Source organism: Penicillium malachiteum (genome assembly GCF_028827825.1).
Source record: "Penicillium malachiteum strain IBT 17515 chromosome Unknown utg000005l:1.0-9002435.0:326005.0-9005861.0, whole genome shotgun sequence".
Taxonomy (NCBI): domain Eukaryota; kingdom Fungi; phylum Ascomycota; class Eurotiomycetes; order Eurotiales; family Aspergillaceae; genus Penicillium; species Penicillium malachiteum.
Window position 1 is genome coordinate 8,436,516 of NW_026643099.1, and position 18,888 is coordinate 8,455,403.

An 18,888-nucleotide genomic window follows, 5' to 3' on the forward strand; every position below is an offset into this window, starting at 1 on the left:
TGCTCCTTGCTATCTTTGCAAGAGTTCTCGTTTCCTCTCCCTTTCCCTTTCTCTGACCCTCGGCGCTTGCCATCTGAGTTCCACCATGGCTCCTCCTCCGCCCGCAACCCTGCCTCTGGCTGACCGATTGAAGACTTTGGCTCAAACTCTCCAGTAAGCAAACTCGAGCTACAGCTTGCAGCTGTATGGAGCTTCACATTGATTGACTGTTACTAATCTGACTCCTTATCGCAGGTTTGCCTGGTTCATTGGGTATGTCGCACTCTGAGAGATTCACGGGATCCCACAGATATTCCAGGAACCGAGGTCACTAACTGCACCACACCACAGCCACTTGACGCTTCTGCTCTCCGTCTTCCGCTACTCTCTATCCTTTGTCTTCTTCAACTACTACTCCTCCGCCGCTCAAATCTCTTATCGCCTGGCCTTTATCTCCGCAGCTGTGACCTATGGAATCGTTGTGTACAAGGGCCACTTCGCCCGTGGTGTTCAAGGCAATGTCCCCACCATCGTCACCAAGCTCATCTCCGACGAGAATGTGCAATACCTTGGTGAGTACCCCAGGATCAAAAACTGATATATAGCAGGACGCTAATATATGATAGGAATGGCTCTGGTTTGGCTGTACTCTCGCCAGCTGATTCTGGCTCTTCTCCCATTCAGCGTGTACTCGGTCTTCCACGTTGCGACCTACACCCGCATGTACCTGATCCCCACCCTTCAGCCCTCTGCCCAGGGTGCCGCTGGCGCATCCTCCCCCGGCTCCCCCAGCTCCAAGCCCGCCGTCAAGCAGAACCCCCTCGCCGAGACCATTGGTCGCTTCATCAAGCAGTACTATGATGCCAGCATGGGTGTCGTTGCCACTCTCGAAATTCTGCTGCTCTTCCGCTTGATTCTGTCTGCCATTACCTTCTCTCGCGGGAGCTGGGTTTTGCTGCTGGTTTACCTTTCTTTCTTCCGTGCCCGCTACGCCCAGAGCTCCTTCGTTCAGCAGGCTGTCCGTCAGTTGACCGCCCGCGCCGATGCCTCCATCTCTCACCAGAGCACTCCTCCCCAGGTTCGCCAGGGTTGGGAGGCCTTCAAGGGCATCGTGCGCCAGGCCTATGATGCTACCGATATCGGTCGCTACATCGCCGGCCCCGCTGCCGCCAACAAGAAGCCGCAGTAAATGAGAGTTGGAATTATGCAATAAGTTCCTCCACCGATATGTGGGACCTTCTTGCATTTCTGATCTCCTGACCGCAGTCTTTCAATGACGAATCTCGATTACAATACCGGGTATATGACATGAGGTGAAAGGATTCTCCTATGCACCAATTCAGACTGAGGTAGAGGAGAAGTATGAATGAGGATGGACCGATCGAGGATTTGTAGAAAAGTGGTGGACGTGAAGGAACTTCGCCCTGATGACGCTATACGCAACGCAACGTCATGTCTATTTTTTTTTTCTCTGTTTAATTTCTTCTAGAAATTCGCGATGCATTGTTTCTGTACTCCTTTCCATATTTTGGTTTCGGACCGCCATTTTTATGAAGTCTCATTGGCAATGATGGTTGCCATCTTGCCAATTCCATGGTTATGTTTTGTACCTCTTTGGCATTTTAACTGAGCATTCAATACAAAATTTCAACTTGAACATTGAATTTTAGGATTCCGGTCAATATGCCGATACTTTGATTATCCAGATACCGCTAACCGAGTACTAATATTTGAAAGCTCGAATGTACGCGATCGTTCAAATTTGATGCACCTCTGAAGTTCAACTCGAGGGTTCTAAGTACTGCCAGCTATGGATATCAATACAAAGAGACCCTTGCCGGGATTTCGCATGGGACGGGCTGTTTGACCCTGATTTTCATGGATGATCATCCCCAGAGTCAAGCTCACTGATCAGACTCGAGGCATCTATTAAGCAAGCGAAAGCACTCATGGCAACAACTATTGAAGACTACGCGCCGAAAATCTTAGATGCATCTATCTTCCCACCAACGAACTCCTCCAACAAAGGTAATTCTGGCAAGCTACCACCCTTTCCTAGGACCATATGACGATACCGACGGCCCTCCGCTTCATCCAATGGGTTTTGCTGGAACCGAGTATTGAACATGATCCCCGAAAATGCATCGCCACTACCTAGATGTTAGCTTCCTGGCTTAGCCAAAAAGATTCATTTTAGTAAACTCACAGAAAATAGACGTAGTACCCCGCGGCATAATTCTTAAAGAAGTGCTGGAACCTCGCTTGTCCAGATCCCCAGTTGTCACCTTCTCCATGACTATCTGGCCCAAAAAGCGAGGTGCATTCCCTGCGAATCTGGTTATACAAGGCTGAAAGATCCTTTACCGGGGTTGTGCCGTGAACTGTGAGATCATATAAAGTGCAATGGAGTTGGCTCAGCATTTGACATGCTTCGTTAACAGCCTTAGATGCAAGGAGGCGTTCAAAGAGCTCAATTGGCGGTTTCTCTGCGGGGAGGTGGTCATGCGATTTCAAATAAGCCTCTTTCTCTTGATCAGAGGTGTATGTGTAATGCCGTGATAAAGAATGCAGGATCGACGGCGTCCAGCACCAATTCTCTAGCATCAAGCTTGGAATCTCGACAAAATCGAATGCTGTACTGGTGCCATATGTACTCGCGAAGCGTGTCTGGCCAACCAGATAGTGGATGGTGTGACCAAGTTCATGGAAAAGTGTGACCACCTGTCGATGTCGCAGTAGGACGGGTGCTATGGAAGAAAATGAAGCCAGCAATGCGATGCCAGGGTAAAATGTTCTGCTCCCTCTGAAGCCCTGTATTCAGAGATTAGCGAAAGTACTATATTGGGTTAATTTTGTGAGATTCATACCGGGGCTATGTATGCATTACAGTTGTTGTTGAATTTTCCTGGCCGTTCGAAGAGGTCAAAATAGACGTACCCCAGGAACTCGCCGCCCATAGACTCTTCATTCCAAACTGCAGAGACTGTTACAGCTTCATCCCAAACCCATGCGCCAGAATCGACGGGTTGGAAGTGAAGACCAAACATCTGCTCAAATATCTTCAATATCCCTGATAATGTATGCTCAAGTGGGAAGTACTCCGCGACTGCCATGTCATTGATGTCAAATTTCTTTGCTCTGACAAGCTGAGAGTAGAAATGTGAGTCCCAGATATGGATTCTGGGATCAATCTCATCTTGTGATTTCCCCTGCTCTATGAGAAACTGCTTTTTGGCTTCCATGAGGATGACTCTCTCTGAAGCTGCCTTATCGGCCACCTGCTTCCTGATGGAATTTAGAAGCTCCATCACCTGTGAGAGATTCAACATGCGGCCTTGAATCTTGTATTCAGCAAAAGACGCATATCCCAGGAGACTGGCAACACGCGCTCGGGAACTGACCAACTCCTCGAATAAAGCGACATTCTCTGCGCACTTGTTCTCGGCAGCAATGTATACGCGCTTGCGGGTCGATTCCTCAGTCGCAAACTTCAGTACAACATCCATATCGTGTTTCTTCAAACCCACAAAGACCCTGTTGTCGGCATCGCGCTTTCCTTTTACGACATATGCTGCAGGGAGGCCTTTGAGCTCGGCCTCCTCGAACCAGACTCCTTCAGTCTCCTCTTGAACGTTTCGCAAACACTCTCTACTCAGCTCGTCGATGCGCTTTTGTAAAACCTGATACTGCTCTTTGGTTTCCCCATTGATGTGTACAGCGTTGCGGAGGAATTTGAGATATACTCGATCGAGATAATGTCTCTCTTCGGGATCCAAAATTATACTGCCATCTTCGCTTTTCTTGTAGACGGCGTCGATACCATTGAAGAGATCTTGACGTGAGTTCACCTCACGCTCGTATTCATTCCATAGCTGAAGAGCTGCGCGGGAGGCGTCACGCAGTTCTTTGTCTTTGGAAACGTATCCATAAATCTGGACCAGCGTAGACTCGAGAACTATGTGGTTCTCATCGTCTGAAAATGGTACAATAAATCCATCAAAAGTCCAGTCGGTCATTGGCTTAGCCGCGAGCAAATCCAGGCTGGCTCGAGAGGTCGCTATGCCATCATGCGTAGCTTGCATTACCTGCTCAGGTGATTGGTTCAATTTGAATGGAGGCTGCGGGGGTTGCTTGTATTCAGACATGATGTCTGCTGATGATGTCTTCAGGTAAGATGATCCGTTCTTTTTATGTTCTGTGTTTGATCACTGAGTTCAAGGCAGGAAAGTCAGAAACAAATATCGGAAGAGTGACAGAAGAGGTGAAGAAACGCAATAGAGAGCGCTAGAAGAAGGGATAATTTTAAAAAGAGATAAGGAAATTAGACCAGGCCATGATCCTAGTCACTCCTTTAGGACTTCCGCCGGTGCTCCTCTAACCCTTGTCTAGTGAATCCCCCGCCCACTAATCGGGTCTAGTATATTGACCAGAAGCGCCTCATTTTCTCCAAATACTTTCCACCCGAATAGATCATACTAGCGCAGAAAGATTCTGGCCTCTTTATCCGACCAAAGACATAGTTTTCCCGCGTAGTGGTCCGAGGTCTGTCCCGTAGAGTGTTAGCTCATGCCCCAGTGGCCTTCCCTTCCAAGGTTCCTCCTTCTCCGTGCCACCGCCGTACATAGTCCATCCTCTCAGCACTCTTACCTACTATATCACACTTACCAAGATGCGATACGACAGAGTTGCCTCTAGCGAGGAGGAGGAGGATGTGCAACTTAAAGCAACACCACAAAATTTGACACCCCCTCACCCGTACATTCAAGGACAAGGTTACCAAAGATGGTATTTGCTGGGCTTCGCTGCCATACAGAGCGTTGTTATTGTGATTCTGTCGGTCCTCGTTATTATTATGACAGGTCGAACGTCGTCTCTACAAGCTGACCAGACTCACCGCGGTACCATGATGATCTACGGATATGACAGGCCCTATATGTCCTTGAATCATACCTACGACCACTTATGGAATGAAACATCTAATTCTGGCTTGGTGGTCACGGAAGTGGAGGGAAACCGAGAAGTCGGGGCAATAGCTATGTTAGATTCCCATAGCTTGTTGCTAGGTAATCTCACAGAAATTCTAACTCTAGAGCAGGTTTCATCAACTTCATTGTCTTGTTTCAATGCGAGCAGCTATGCAAAATGCTCTTGAAGGGAAACAAATTGGTATTGATCAGACGGAAGACCACCACTGGCCACACTGCTTTGACTATCTTAGAAAGGTAACCTTATTTCCTTTCATCTTCTTTGTATCTCCATTTTCTGATGCTCCATTAGACACTCCATTGCTTTGCGGATGATACTATTGAATACGAAGATGTGAATGATAAGGGTGAGCCCCTGCATCATATCAGTGGCTTCCAGACTTCACGACAATGTCGATCAGCGCAAGCTCAGGCTCTTTACAACTACCGCGCGACTCATCAGTACATTAATCCTGTTAGAGACCCATGAATAACGCTACCAAATAAAACTGAATCCATTGTATGAGATATTTAGCTGTATTATCCAACTAAAGATGCGCCTGCGGCGGTAGTTCTGTCCATTTTATGGCTGGTCAAAACCTTCATGCAATGGTGAATATGCTCCTCTGAGTCTGCTCGTGGATCGAAGTATTTTCCGTTGATTTTGAATCGATGTTCCTTTTTCCACAAGTATAGACAGTGCCAAACATGCCAGGCATTGCTCATATGATACTGCTCAGGTTGGATATCTGAGTATCGAGACACCTCTTCAAGTGTGAGATTGACTGTACGGTTCTTATGAGCCCAATACATCCAACGCCCATCTGGCCCATCGCCTATAGCTGCAAACTCAGCAGTGAGGGCATCATCCCGACACCGATCTGGTAGCCATGCTGCGGACAGCTCGTCGTAGATACAGCCATTGCTAAGTGCCTCGGCAACTGAGTCACCACAGTCGCACGGATGCTTGTCAAATATGGCTGTCCCATTTTCATCATAGGAAAACCCATAAGGGTTTGCCTTTCCTTCTGTATGATGCCGTAGAGAGAATTGAAGCGGGAAAATCAGGGTAGCCACCCCGTATAGGGCAAAGCCTATCTGAATGACCTGGAAGACAACATACAATGGCCGGTAGAATGACTTTGCAATTCTCACGGTGCAGTGGCGAGATGTGGCCGTACTTTGCAAATTTTTCTCAATATCATCCTGTCCTTCCTCGTTTTCACTTAGCAGTGCCTCGGATGACAACCTGTTCTCTAATGAGCTATAGATGTCAGCTGTATGGTTTTAACGGGCCACTTTCCCGGTATCTCTTACTCCATAAAAGAGGATTCTTGTTCCTTTCCCATGTTGCTCTCTCAATCACGTTGTTGTCAATTTATCAGCTGCCAGAAGAGAACAGAACTGCGCCTGAAAGAAAATACAGCAACAAGAGGACAGCCCATCTGCTCAGATGGTCTCCGAATATTTCCGGCTCTCGCCCGAACTTGAAGTAAATTAATTATTTTCTAGAGTAATAGCTGCATTCACTAGACGTGCAGCAGTCAATGCTACCATTACGCAGCCACAGTATTAACTGCTCCAATAAAGCGACTTCGAATGTTGTTCCCGGCCGAAGGATAATTGTCTAGATCTAGATGTCTACAATGCCCCCGCCGGGCATTGTCCCCTCACCCCGCACGCGACATGTTTGCGTGGCATCATAACGCCACATGCATAACGCCATAGCGCCTAAGAAAATGAGCGCTGCGTCTAGTACGCACTGGCAGCAGTCATCCCACGCCAGAGCAGGCCAGGGCAGGTCCGAATTTCCCATGCATGATGCTAGTATTTTAACCAAGCATGAAAGATATGGTATACCAACTTGTAAGATTTCGCAATCGACCGGTCACTTATACAAATGAAAATTTCTTTTCATTCTCAGTAATAATCTCAAGTCTGTACACTTGAAGTGCCTTGAACGACCAATTCAACGAAAGAAACTTGAACTTCAGAGTTCCGAGTCCGAGTCCACATTATGGAGAAATGGGCACCTACTACTGAGCGCTCCCGAAAGACCAGATGGGAGATCATACTGGGCATAATATGTCTCTCGCAGACTGTCGCCTTAACCACCTACTATTTTACTGCTCCATTTGCCCAGCCTTATACAAAGCCATTACCAGGCCAGCTCGACTACTGGACTGACTGTGGTCTCTCGCCCAGTGAGGCGATGGCTCGCAACTGCCATTTTGACCCGATGCTTTACGGCTGGATTCCCAATGAATGTTTTCATCCAGAAGCAATGGACGAGTACCGCCCTTTTGAAGATCGCGTTTGGTACAGGGATCAAAAACTTACAGACCCTCTGACTGGGAACGATCTTCAGCAGCTGGCGCTGGGCAACATATCCATTGCATATACGCACACCTTCCACCATGAGCACTGCTTGTACGCGATGCGCAAGCTAGCGATGGCTACCGAAAAACGATGGCTGCTGATTGATGGGAAGTCTGCTGATGTGCGGCACGCAACACATTGCGGGAAGCAGATTGCCCAATTTGTCAAGGGCACAGTTGAAAAGACCTACAGTACGGAGCATGAGCTTGCAACTGCAAGATTGCAGTTCCCAGGATGTGTGAGAATGCCATGGAGACTTTGAGTGCGAGGAACATTTGAAATATGTACATATTTCTTTAGAAATATCAATTCTCGAGTTATAATAAGATTTCACATGTTATTCTTTCATCTGAATATTTGACGCATCTTCTACTGTTTCTGTACAGGCTTGACGGCCAGTTTTCCAACACTCCTCTCTTGCACCCAACGATGTAGGCGATCAAAATCTCGGCAAGTATGGTGATTTGCAGTGTCAATGTAGTTGTGTCCCAAGCCCGGATTGTACCTGGAGGGACTGGGGGTCAGATCAGCCGAACACATAATAGATTGCCGAATTTGTTCGATACACCGATCTATTTTCAATGTTAGGTTAGTGAGCAAACCTTGCTCTAAAGCCTGTTGTAGGAGACAAGCTCACTCATTGTAGATGAAGTGTTCTCATCGTAAGTCAGGTTATAGTATGATGGAGACAAACCGCGACGCAACAAGTCCTATGTTTGTCAGATTAATCACGTATATCTATACGGAAAAGAAAACCGACCAGACAACCTAGCGTGCGAAAAACATCGAGACTGGATCTCAAGTTAGATTCAACTCAATAAATTCCACTATCCAGTTTACTCACCTAATCACATAACCACCACGATCTTTGTCCCATAACTCGCTCACATCATCCGGCCATTGAGCTTCAACTTCTTCTTCTGTTGCCAGGAACTCTTCGCCTAATGCAAAAGTTATTGAGATTACAAAAAATTGAATGAGGTTTAGAATGATAAATACAAACCTGCCACCAAATCTTCCCAAGCCTGGTCGATCTCTGGACCTGGCTTGCCAACATATTGAACCTTGGCTGGTTTATGCTGGAACTCAATACCTGTATAGGTAAATGATGGAGACCCAGAAAATATCAGGTGTTCCAAGTCAATGTGTTCTCGAGCTGAGTCTGTGAAAAGTCAATGTTGTTTTCCCTGAGAGGTAAAGGTCCACAGGCATACCGAAATCGGTCTTAAAGCCGCTCCCAAACGAATAATCCGTTTGCTGTCCTTGCCGAGTGAATGTTGCAATTATCAACAGACCGCTAATTAGATTAGACAGAATTAGAACGTATATTAGTCCATTCTTCTGGAGTCGTGAGAGCGGCCGTGGCGACGAATTCTCAAGCTTATCCTCCTGCTCTGAGTCGACCTCGCTAGTCAACTTTTCGTACTTCACATTCTTCTCATTGGTGAAGAGAAACATTTTGATCGCCGGATTACAAGAAGTAAATCAAGACTGTTAGGAGCAGGACAACTTTGGAAATAGAAAGGCCTCAGGTGATCGCGTGACTATTTCATAATCAGCTTGTTGTACCAAGTCCATACGGATGGTAATTTAAACACCGCCATTTTACGCCCCATAGACTATATTTAACGACCTCGGGAATTTTGACCAGAATTATGATATTTTTCCGGAACTAGAGCACTCAAAAACGGCCTAATTTGCATGATAGATGCTTTGGCTGCTTCGCTGCTATCGATTCGCAAAGCGGGGTACATACGCGCTAAGCTTTTATCGCTGCACGCTGCTGCACGCACCAAGCCCGTCAGCACTATGCGTCCTTTGACAGGGGTATAGATAAAGAACTTGAAATCATTTGAAGTCGACATCGCTTTTACAAATAGCGAAGGCCGAAATTTGGAACAACAATGTAACCTCATCCTGCAGCTAATGGCGCTATCGACCTACTGTCTTCGTTACCGGACAGACACAAGGTCGTCTTCATATTTACTCCTCACGGATGTATTGTTGGCTTACATCCTAGGCTAGGCAGGGAGGAGTCCATAAGACTCTAGACTTTTTTCAACTCCCTGGCCGTGTGTACACAAATATCTACTATGCACATCTGCCATGGAAATCCGGATATGTATGGATTGCGACATGGATTCTATTGATGTACCCAGGTACTTGTACTATATCCATCTAACAATCAAAAAGCGTTCAACTTGAAGTTACTAGTACATAGTACCTACTATTGATGAACTCCGAGTCAGGATAACACCCCTCACCTACTACTACCTCCAGGCTACTACTATGTACCTATGTCACGGTACATACTACTAGGAGTACCTACTACTAGGCATTTCAGGTATATATAGGGCTCTCTCACCATCCTAGTGGGTAGTATCATCAATTTGATCATTTTGAATCAACAACTTGAAGCAATTTGAAGTTTGAAAACCCCCCCGTTGGTACTTCCTACGTACCTATTTGCATCATGAAGTTCAATCTTTTCCTCGCCACCTTTGCTTTCCTCATTCTAGGGGCTATTGCAGCCCCCACCCCGGCAAATTACAATGATCTTCCTCTGCCTCCTGTCATCGAGGGTGATGGACCGTAAGTGTTCAGCTGCGTAATGTTCCAAGTGGGGTTCCGAGAGAACAAATCATCTAATTCAAATTCTAGCGACGACGACTAGATCTCGACTCATTTTGACGCGTGGGTGCTCGTGAACCGCATGATACTCAAGGACTGTCTTAGGCTTATTCTACCTCTTGGGTGTGCATATGTGTCAAGTCGTGGAGGAGCCTGGGATAAATAACTGGAATATCTCAATCAAGATGAGTGGCATGATTTGAATAGTTATCTCATTTTTCCAGATTTGTAGTACAGAATGCCCTCACCTGGGTCAAGTGTTTAGTCGTACTAGCTACCTATAGTATGTAACAAATCGCGTCCCTGTACCCATACTATTTAGTATTACGGAGGTATACACCTGGGCACCTGGGCATAGTATAAAGTCTCTCTTCCACCTCCTCTGCTAGTGGCCACACACATCAATTTATGTGCAGAGCTCTACTTACATATGAATCCTCTCAAAATGTCATTTGCACAGCCTGCGTATTCGAAAGTCCCTCTTCATGAAGGTGACGAAGAATCAAAAGCAGCCACTGCAGAAAAACCGTCCATTCTTGGTAAGAAATATCCGCTCTCATGGTTTATTATCTTCTACCTCGCCACTGTCTGTCTCGGGGTCTTTTTAATCATTTTTCATTCATCAATGACACCGGGACAATGTCAATCCCCCTCAGAGATGTGTGAGGCAAACTTGCAAATTTACTTACTGATATATGTACTAATCTGAAATCATGAAGACCTTCCGATGACCATTCCTCAAATTCCTCAAATTCCATGGCTCTCCACACTTTGAAGCTAACGGAACCGCCTGGCGAGAGGCAGTTGACTTTTTTGCTCCATGGCCCGAAAACAAAGCCTACTTTGGCATTCAAAGCCCAGAAATTGATAATGCATGGAACAATCTCATCCAACCTCGGTACTTCTCTGTGTCAGAAGTCGAAGCAAAGCAGGCATGGGGAGCGGGATATACCAAATATCGCAAGTCACTTTCGGGAGGATATACAGCTGGGTACTTTTTATTACACCTTTCATTTCCGACGTTTTATGCTGATCCATAGTCCAATAAAGGTTCAGCATGTTTCATGCGTTGCACTGTCTGGTGAGCGCTCTCCCGCCCCTTTCCAGGTTGATCAAAGATTAACAGACTTGAACCTAGGATTTTGTACGCATGGCTCTTCAACAGGAATTTTATCCCTTCACTGAACTTCATGGCGCGGTTCATCTTGGTACGGTGTTACTATCTATATATTTGTATGGATCAATAGCTAATAAGTCTCTTCCACAATAGAACACTGTCTAGACTTTCTCCGCCAGGAAATACAATGCTATGGGAACACTACATTGATTCCACTAAAGCATTTTGAAGGCCTTCCTCACCCATATATTGATGCTGATCAAGTCCACACTTGTCGGGACTTCAGTACGTTGAAAGAATTTACGTTGGATAGACAGCTGGGCGAGAAGTCATATATTCCTCGTGTACAGTGGAGCAACGAAGAGATTCAACAGCTTAAAGAGGAGTTGAGACTAGGTAGATAGCTTGAGTTCAGTATTTCTTTGCTAGTATGGCAGGTCTCAATTTCCTCAATATTGAAAGTATTTCAAAACCTGATTCTCGTACTGAATCCTTAATGGTAGTCACTGGTAGTACTGGTTGTATTCGTATGCACGCCAGTGAGCATCAATGGACGACTTGAAGAACAAAATGAGACTACTTCAAGGCTGGCACTATACACACCACCACTAACTCTCTTTCTCGATTTTTTACATCCATATGCATTCCCATCATCACTCAAAAGCTTGGAAGTCCTCAGACAATGATCAAGTGAAATAGAATGCATAGAACAATGTTTAAAAGAAGATGAGTAAAATAATTGACGGCGCCTGTACGAGTTGAACCGGTGCTCTCTAGGCCTGGAGGCTAGTAAAAAGGAAGATAATATCACAGAAGAAATAAAAAGGATATCGGATAATGGATCATGGATCAGGAAATTTTCTTTCATTAACTCATAAATATTCGTAGTTTCTGGTCTACGCTACCCGTAGCGACCATACACCGGATCTGCATATCAAACATGTTCCCTTCAGCCTGAGTTATTTTACTCTCGAAAATATAGTAGCCTGTGATGTGTGTCCGCAAGAGGTGCTGGCAACATCTTTGGTAATTCCAGGTGCCCATTTCAAACAAGTGACAAATTGATGATGGACATCACTGATTGTCTTCACATATTTTCCTCCTTGGCTCAAGTCCCAGAAACGTAGCGTCTTGTCATCTGATACAGAGAGGAGATATCTGCCTCCAGGATGAAAAATGATTGCTCGCACCCAGTTGTCATGCCCGATGAGTGTCATGAGACAAGTCCCACGGGCATCCCAAACTTTAATTGTCTTGTCGCGTGATCCGGCTGCCATAAATTCAGCTATACTCATGACGGAGCCCTTCGTCAATCCTGTTAATGGCGCGAGATATTGATAGGCAGTTGGCGGAACAATTAGGCAACATTCGTTGAAGTTTTCATGACCGACTAATGTCAATTTGTGCTCCAAATTCGCTGATGTGTTTGTCACATTTGCTGTAACATCCCACAATCGCGCACTCATGTCATCTCCGGTAGATAAGAGAAAATTCCCATCAAATGATGGGAAAATATCTCGCACCCAGCCCGTATGACCTTCGATAGTATTCACACATGTTCCATTTAATACATTTCATAACTTTGTCTTCATGTCTTTACTTGCTCTAGCAAGTAAGCATCCATTTGGTATGAAAGGTACAGCACTGATTATGTGCTCGTGTCCTTGCAATGTCCGAGTATTCTTATACCCGTCTGCTGGATCCCAAAGCTTGATCGTATAATCTGAGCTGCAGGATGCTAACAGAACTCCTGGAGCTCCATCTGGGACAGGCAACCGTAATCAAGACCACGAACTGTTCTTGTATGACCTTTGAGGGTTACCTCCAACTCCCCGAGTTCCCAGTCCCATATCTTGATTGTAAAATCATTGGAACCCGACGCGATCGATGTATATTTGGGATGAAAGGCAATGCAGTTGACTATATCGCTGTGAGCGTGTAATGAATGTCGTGGATGTTGTGGAAGCCAAGACGCTGGGTCTTGCTTGCGTCGGGAGGAGGTAGGTGCTAGGTTCTCAAGTTCGGATTGTAAGGCTGCTTTTCGCGCTTCAAGACCTGCGATCTATTGGAAATTAGTGATAAATGTAAGGTGTCAAGACTGTAAATATGGAAACACTGACCTTCTTCTGTAGGCGGATAGTGCTGGTCCATTTCATTTCCAGTAGCGTCTCGTATTTGCTAACTGCACCTTCATCAAAGTTCAATCCTTCTTCGGTATATTCGCTGCTTGTGGGAGGCCATTTGAGGTCAAGTATGCGATGACAGATTTGTGGCTAGAAGAATATCAATATCGGTTCGAAAGATAATCATCGGTGGGGACATACAGTTCCGCGGCTTGGCTATCGGTAAGTAAACGCGCCATCCTTCCAAGGTTTAGCGTTTCAAGGTTTGTTGCGGCTATCAGGCGATACTGAAAAGGCAAGGAGATTTTATTCCATCGCCAAACCAATATTAGGAACATGAGATGCTAAGGGATTCGCGCTTATTGTGGTCCTGGGTCCTATACATACGGAGCGATGGCTCGTTCATATAGCGAACGGAACCCCTGAGTGTCGATCTAACTTGAAGTCTGGGCTGTGTCGCTTTGTTGTTGTTTTTGTGTACGAGGTGAGTCTCTAATGGTCGGATTTCAGCCTTTCCTGGTAACTGTCATTGGTGGATACCAGAGACCCCTGATGAATATTTGAATACTTTGTAGAATGACTGAGATTAAATGTGATACATGACCTTGGAAATGCCCATATATTTAATCCGAGAAAGACAACCAACTAACTAGGGAAGAGGGGAACCGTTAGGCAGTGCATTCTAGATACACGGGTCGATCCAGCTAGCATGAATGGATAACACCAACCAACATGTACGTTGTGGCCGGACTACCCCGTAGGGGTGGGATGAGAGATGTGTAGGAGTGTGTATTGTCTTCTAGTATCGAACGCCAATCTTGTACGTACAATAACACAACATAACATAACGTAAGGAATGAACAATACCGAAATATCATACCCGTACGGTACGTGTAGTAGGGGACAGGGTACCCCACTATGTACACTAGGTAGGTACCTGTACGTACTGGATTTTCCCCGACAAGTGGGGCTTTCCTAATTTGGTGACCTCCGCTTTAATGAGGGCGCTCAGGCTCAGGCTCACTGAGCGAGTCTGTAGGACACGTGAGTGCTCAGCGAGTACTCAGTGATCCTGATCATGATCGTTCACTGACTCATCGCATTGGCTGAAAGGGGGCATCTAAACGGCACCCAAGCTACTTCCTTAGGAACCCATAACAAAAGTAATATCAATCATCAACCAGGCCGATTTATTTTTCTATCAAGTTCTTGATGGCCCTTTATTTCCATATGTTCGGCATTTTCTTATATCTTAATATCCTTAATGTATTATTAGCTCTAGACTATGGTATAGATTCCATAGGGCCCCATCGGGATAGGTTGACGACTGAAAAATCCCATAGGTCAATACATGGGTCGGGCGATGGGTCGAACTTTTCGACCTATGCATGGGTTCTGCCGAAGTCTACTTCAATCTCCCACCCAGCGACGAATGGTTTAGTGCGCATGATCATGGAATTCAAATTTGCGTTTCACGACAGGATTTAAAGCATAAAATTATATTGCTAGCCTATCACATGTGCAATTCAATGTAGTGCTTTTCTACTAGGAAGCTATTTAGCAAGGCCTAGAAAGAATAGTTCATTATTTTACTTCCCAGGAGCTACTAGTAAGAGCTGGAGCTGACCGAAATTTAATTTGACTAAGATAGGACCTAGGTAATTTTCAAGTTGGTTAGAAAAGAAAAAAAAAACATCAAACCTCCGCTCGACATAATGCTCCATCTTCACTTTCCTCCCAATAATCACTCCCGACAGCAGTGGTGGCATAGAAAATCATGTTCGGGTCATACTTGTTTTTCACCTGCAACAGGCGATCATAGTTTGTGTTGTAGAAAGTGTATTTCCAATCAGGCTGGTGCGCATCTCCCTCATTTAGATACGCCCCACCCCTGGGCGTCAGTCTTTCCAGTTTCGGGAGAAGTATATTGGTAATATCCTTCTGGTACTGGATATTAAGAGTTTGATTTGTCCGGCTTAATGTTCTACCCATGACGCTCATTAGTATTCCGGGATTCGAAGTCGAAGAAATTGAACTTACTTTCCAACCACAATATCGATCGCCGCAGTTCTCCATGTAGGATTTACTGCATTCGACGGAGATGACTGGTTCTGTTCCAAGAGAGATGCATTGACAGAGATACCAGAAATCACTGCTCCAGCATCAGCGATGCTTTTCAGTTGATCTACAAGAGTCTCTGATTGGGTGTCTATGACCCTGCGTGGAATGAATCTGCCACCCATATTGTACTCAGTGACATTTACCTCAGGGCTCATAGCCTGAAAGCTAGAGTACCAGGTGGGGAAATCCTGAATATGATACGCTGAAGAAGGTCAGTATTTAGCACAAAAGAATTTCTGGAGGGTCAGCCATACTGTAGCTGATATTGCCTTGCTTGAGGGTTGAAAGAAGCGGACGCATTATGGACTGCAGTCTCTGCTTACTCCCTCCAGGTAGAGTGATAGGTGTCATCTCAAAGATGCCATCTATGATATACCAAACGGCAGCCCCGCGGGCGTCTAAAAGATGGCCCAAGGTTGAGTTCAGAAAAGTCTGCACAGCACCATAAAAGGCCTCCTGCGATGAGCCGACGGATGAGAATGTCAAGTTGGCAGTTGCAGTATGCAGCTCCGGATGAACCTTGCTCGTCATTGAAATGACCACCCCATACGTACCACCACCACCTCCTGACAGCGCCCACCAAAGATCGGCATGCTCATTGTGTGGTGTCGCGATCAATAGCTCACCCGAGCCGGTCACAACTTCCCACTCCAGGACCTGGTCTGCAGCCAGTCCATATTGTGAGACGAGCTGCCCATGACCCCCTCCCTGAGAATAGCCACCAGCGATTCCCACACTTCTCGCATTTCCGCCGACAATGGTCAATCCTTGCTTGTGTGCCGCTGCATTAGATTCAATCATTTGCACCCCAGCACCAAGCTTGACCGCCTTTCCTGAATAAGAAGGGGAATGGTAGTCCAAAAATTGGATCTCCTTGAGGTGATGGGTCCAAATGGCGAGAGCGCCTGCACCTGTGGACTTCCCTAGGTAATCATGACCGGTGTTGCGGACTACCAATCGGATGCGATGTGTGGTTGTGAAGTTCATTGTTTTTTGCACATCCAAAGCGGACTCAGCCCGCACCGAATATTGTACATAAGTTCCGATAACGCATCGTGCGGAAGGGGTCAGAAATGGGTCACAGCTTTCATTGGCATAAAACCCGGCCATAATTGATGACGAGCTCTCATAGTGTGTTTTTTGGGAAGTCCCAGTTCGCGCGAAGGTCGTTGCATGCAGATTCATTATAGGGTGAAAACGGGTTATTATTGTGGCAGGGGCTGCCAATTGGAGTGGTAGTAATGAGCCGGCCTTCAAGAGTCTCATTCAAAGCGCGCCATTGAGCTGAGCTTGGCCAGCAAGATTGTCCAGGGAAGCATAGGCAATCAGGCGTGGAGCTCGTAGGATATCCACAGATGGGGAGGTAAAGGGAAAAGAGAAGAAAAACCTTCAAGTTCAAGTTTTGAAAATTGAACATGCATGGTGAAAACATGATGCAAGTTGCTAGTACCACTCTTGGGGGAGGAATTGGAAACTTGAAGCTCAAGTATTGAGCGCGGACGGCGATAAATATAACTACTAGCGAACCAAGACCCTCTCAAGCTGCGTCAGCCCATGAAAAATATAGGGATATTATCGTAAATACTGTGGAACCAAGTGCAATTTCCGTATTGAATTGAATTGTTATTTTTTTGCAAGGTTGATTCATTCTTCAGTTCTTAAAAAAATTACAGGACGGTTGGGGGCAAAAACTTGCTTAGCTGTGGCAAACTTGGAAGAAAGTAGTAAGAATACGAGGTTTTGTATTTGCGAAGTTGCTGAATACTGTCCATGGACATTTACATGGCACGGCCGCGAGCATGAAGCCCGGACTTCGTCCGAAAACTGAACAATGTGGAGTGTTAAGAATTTTGGGAGTGCACTAAAAGCTGGGGGCCAATTCAGACAATTCAGCCCCGGGTTGGAGGAGCAATATGCAATTACACTGACCACCAACCGATCTCCACTAGTGGAGCCGCTTCTGTTCGCATGGTGTCATCATACACCTTTTCTATTTGGACCACAAGCCCCGCCGGCAGAGGACCCGCTTCACGCGCCGTCAGGTACCCATCAAGCTGGCTAATCTTGGTTGGGCCTATGGCTACTGCATCGGTGCTAGTCAGGCCAGAGTGAAAAAGTAGCCAGCGCAACGAAGCCTCGGCGATGCTCGGGACTCCCACTTCCGCTGCTGCAACCTGGAGCTTCCTCACAGCATCATGGAACAGGGGTTTATCGTACCACATTCGATAAAGCCCACCCATCAAATTTCCTTTAGACTTTTCAAAACGAGTGCCCACTAGTTGCTCCGCATCTTTTGCGAGAGTTAGCTTGCCAGTGGCGAAGCCACCAGCCAGAGGCGAGTTGGCGACGAACTTAATTCCGTTCGTCCTCAGAAGGGGAAATAAATCTTTCTCATACTGGCGACAGAAGATGTTGTACTGGCCTTGGTAGACCCTGGGAAGGGTGTAGCCCTTCTCAGTCGCGATCTCAATCCACTCTTTCACTTGCGTGGCCGAGTAATTGCACAGGCCGAGTTGGTGAAAGAGGCCCGCTCGATAAAGAGCATCAAAATTCGCGGCTTGGTCGACGAGCGGTACACTCTGATCGGGTGCATGGGCGTAGAGGGTGTTCACCTAGAGTAAAGGAAGGGGGTCATAGTCAGCATTGATAACTCTATTGTGGACATCTCTTCCCGGGTAAATACAATACCTGCTGGACACCGAGATTCTGGAGACTGCTGCGAATCGACTCTTCCATGTTCCCTTTCCGGAGGGCCTCTGGTCTGTAAAGGAGCTTGGTATCGATCACGAAGTCTGGTTGTCGAACCTTTCCGAGTAAGCTCTCGGCTCCGCCGGGGTTGGTAATTGGGTACAGCGCTGCAGTGTCATAGTGCTTGATGTTGGCCACATCGAGCTGAGCGACGAGTTCGGAAATGTTGCTCTCAGTCCAAGAGCCATCAAAACCCTGTGTGCCCATATAATACTCGGGTGCGGTCGACATGATGCGATTTCGATCAAAGGAAAATTCAATTGAATATAGAGTGTAAATGATTCAAGAATGTTCAAGAAGAACTTCAGATCGGCCGGTCAATTCTAGCGGTGGTGGGGCTAATATTATGAGGATACTCTGCTTCTTTAATAGCTCTGCCTATTGAGATTTTGGACTACGGAGGGGTTTGCCCACTTGGGCAGGTGCTCAGTGCCCTCGGGGTAGCTCGGCGTGTGGATCAGTAACGAGTCATCCTTAGTCGACTCCCGAGGTCTTGGAACCTGCTCAAATGCGCAGTTATGAAGCCTTCACTACTCATTATTGGGGGTAGGGCCTCGGGTTACAGATAATATGAAATACTCTGCATATTGCCCCCATCTGCAGATGGATCCACCAGTTGAATGTGCTGAGTTTCATGGAAATAAAAAATGGGAGAGTCGCAAAGGACCACTTCTGTATCGAGTTTCTATGATAAGGAAATTCAAGCTTTCGGTTTTTGAAGCCTTGGACACATGTGCGCGGCAAGATTTTCCGGTCTCTGAATATTAGGTGCAAAAGGAGGTCAACTCGCATTTCAGCCCCACAAATAGTAAATACAGGCATTTTC

At 46.2% G+C, this 18,888-nt stretch overlaps 9 protein-coding genes across 9 annotated transcripts; 3 read left to right on the forward strand and 6 right to left on the reverse strand.

Annotated features, from left to right (window-relative positions):
* Positions 1–85: 85 nt before the first annotated feature.
* On the forward strand, positions 86–1,168 carry N7483_013140 (uncharacterized protein; the record flags this gene model as incomplete). Its single annotated transcript, XM_057096567.1, has 4 exons — positions 86–153; positions 235–252; positions 331–551; positions 606–1,168. 4 exons carry the CDS (start codon positions 86–88, stop codon positions 1,166–1,168), a joined length of 870 nt encoding a protein of 289 aa, XP_056942538.1.
* Positions 1,169–1,948: 780 nt separating this feature from the next.
* On the reverse strand, positions 1,949–4,124 carry N7483_013141 (M3 family metallopeptidase; the record flags this gene model as incomplete). Its single annotated transcript, XM_057096568.1, has 3 exons — positions 1,949–2,129; positions 2,186–2,790; positions 2,847–4,124. The coding sequence occupies 3 exons, from the start codon at positions 4,122–4,124 to the stop codon at positions 1,949–1,951; spliced, it is 2,064 nt and encodes a 687-aa protein (XP_056942539.1).
* Positions 4,125–4,648: 524 nt separating this feature from the next.
* On the forward strand, positions 4,649–5,131 carry N7483_013142 (uncharacterized protein; the record flags this gene model as incomplete). Its single annotated transcript, XM_057096569.1, has 1 exon — positions 4,649–5,131. The coding sequence occupies one exon, from the start codon at positions 4,649–4,651 to the stop codon at positions 5,129–5,131; it is 483 nt and encodes a 160-aa protein (XP_056942540.1).
* Positions 5,132–5,483: 352 nt separating this feature from the next.
* On the reverse strand, positions 5,484–6,292 carry N7483_013143 (uncharacterized protein; the record flags this gene model as incomplete). The annotated part of the gene is made up of 2 exons (XM_057096570.1): positions 5,484–6,207; positions 6,261–6,292. 2 exons carry the CDS (start codon positions 6,290–6,292, stop codon positions 5,484–5,486), a joined length of 756 nt encoding a protein of 251 aa, XP_056942541.1.
* Positions 6,293–6,960: 668 nt separating this feature from the next.
* On the forward strand, positions 6,961–7,584 carry N7483_013144 (uncharacterized protein; the record flags this gene model as incomplete). The annotated part of the gene is made up of 1 exon (XM_057096571.1): positions 6,961–7,584. The coding sequence occupies one exon, from the start codon at positions 6,961–6,963 to the stop codon at positions 7,582–7,584; it is 624 nt and encodes a 207-aa protein (XP_056942542.1).
* A 346-nt stretch (positions 7,585–7,930) lies between these two features.
* On the reverse strand, positions 7,931–8,780 carry N7483_013145 (uncharacterized protein; the record flags this gene model as incomplete). Its single annotated transcript, XM_057096572.1, has 5 exons — positions 7,931–8,032; positions 8,083–8,113; positions 8,167–8,263; positions 8,326–8,484; positions 8,537–8,780. The coding sequence occupies 5 exons, from the start codon at positions 8,778–8,780 to the stop codon at positions 7,931–7,933; spliced, it is 633 nt and encodes a 210-aa protein (XP_056942543.1).
* Positions 8,781–11,937: 3,157 nt separating this feature from the next.
* N7483_013146 (WD40 repeat domain-containing protein) lies at positions 11,938–13,432 on the reverse strand (the record flags this gene model as incomplete). Its single annotated transcript, XM_057096573.1, is given in 6 exon segments — positions 11,938–12,024; positions 12,039–12,607; positions 12,671–12,798; positions 12,819–13,132; positions 13,191–13,343; positions 13,391–13,432. 6 exon segments carry the CDS (start codon positions 13,430–13,432, stop codon positions 11,938–11,940), a joined length of 1,293 nt encoding a protein of 430 aa, XP_056942544.1.
* Positions 13,433–14,888: 1,456 nt separating this feature from the next.
* On the reverse strand, positions 14,889–16,424 carry N7483_013147 (FAD-dependent oxidoreductase; the record flags this gene model as incomplete). Its single annotated transcript, XM_057096574.1, has 3 exons — positions 14,889–15,177; positions 15,234–15,516; positions 15,569–16,424. 3 exons carry the CDS (start codon positions 16,422–16,424, stop codon positions 14,889–14,891), a joined length of 1,428 nt encoding a protein of 475 aa, XP_056942545.1.
* An 809-nt stretch (positions 16,425–17,233) lies between these two features.
* On the reverse strand, positions 17,234–18,293 carry N7483_013148 (Aldo/keto reductase; the record flags this gene model as incomplete). Its single annotated transcript, XM_057096575.1, has 2 exons — positions 17,234–17,926; positions 18,003–18,293. The coding sequence occupies 2 exons, from the start codon at positions 18,291–18,293 to the stop codon at positions 17,234–17,236; spliced, it is 984 nt and encodes a 327-aa protein (XP_056942546.1).
* Between the last annotated feature and the right edge of the window lie 595 nt (positions 18,294–18,888).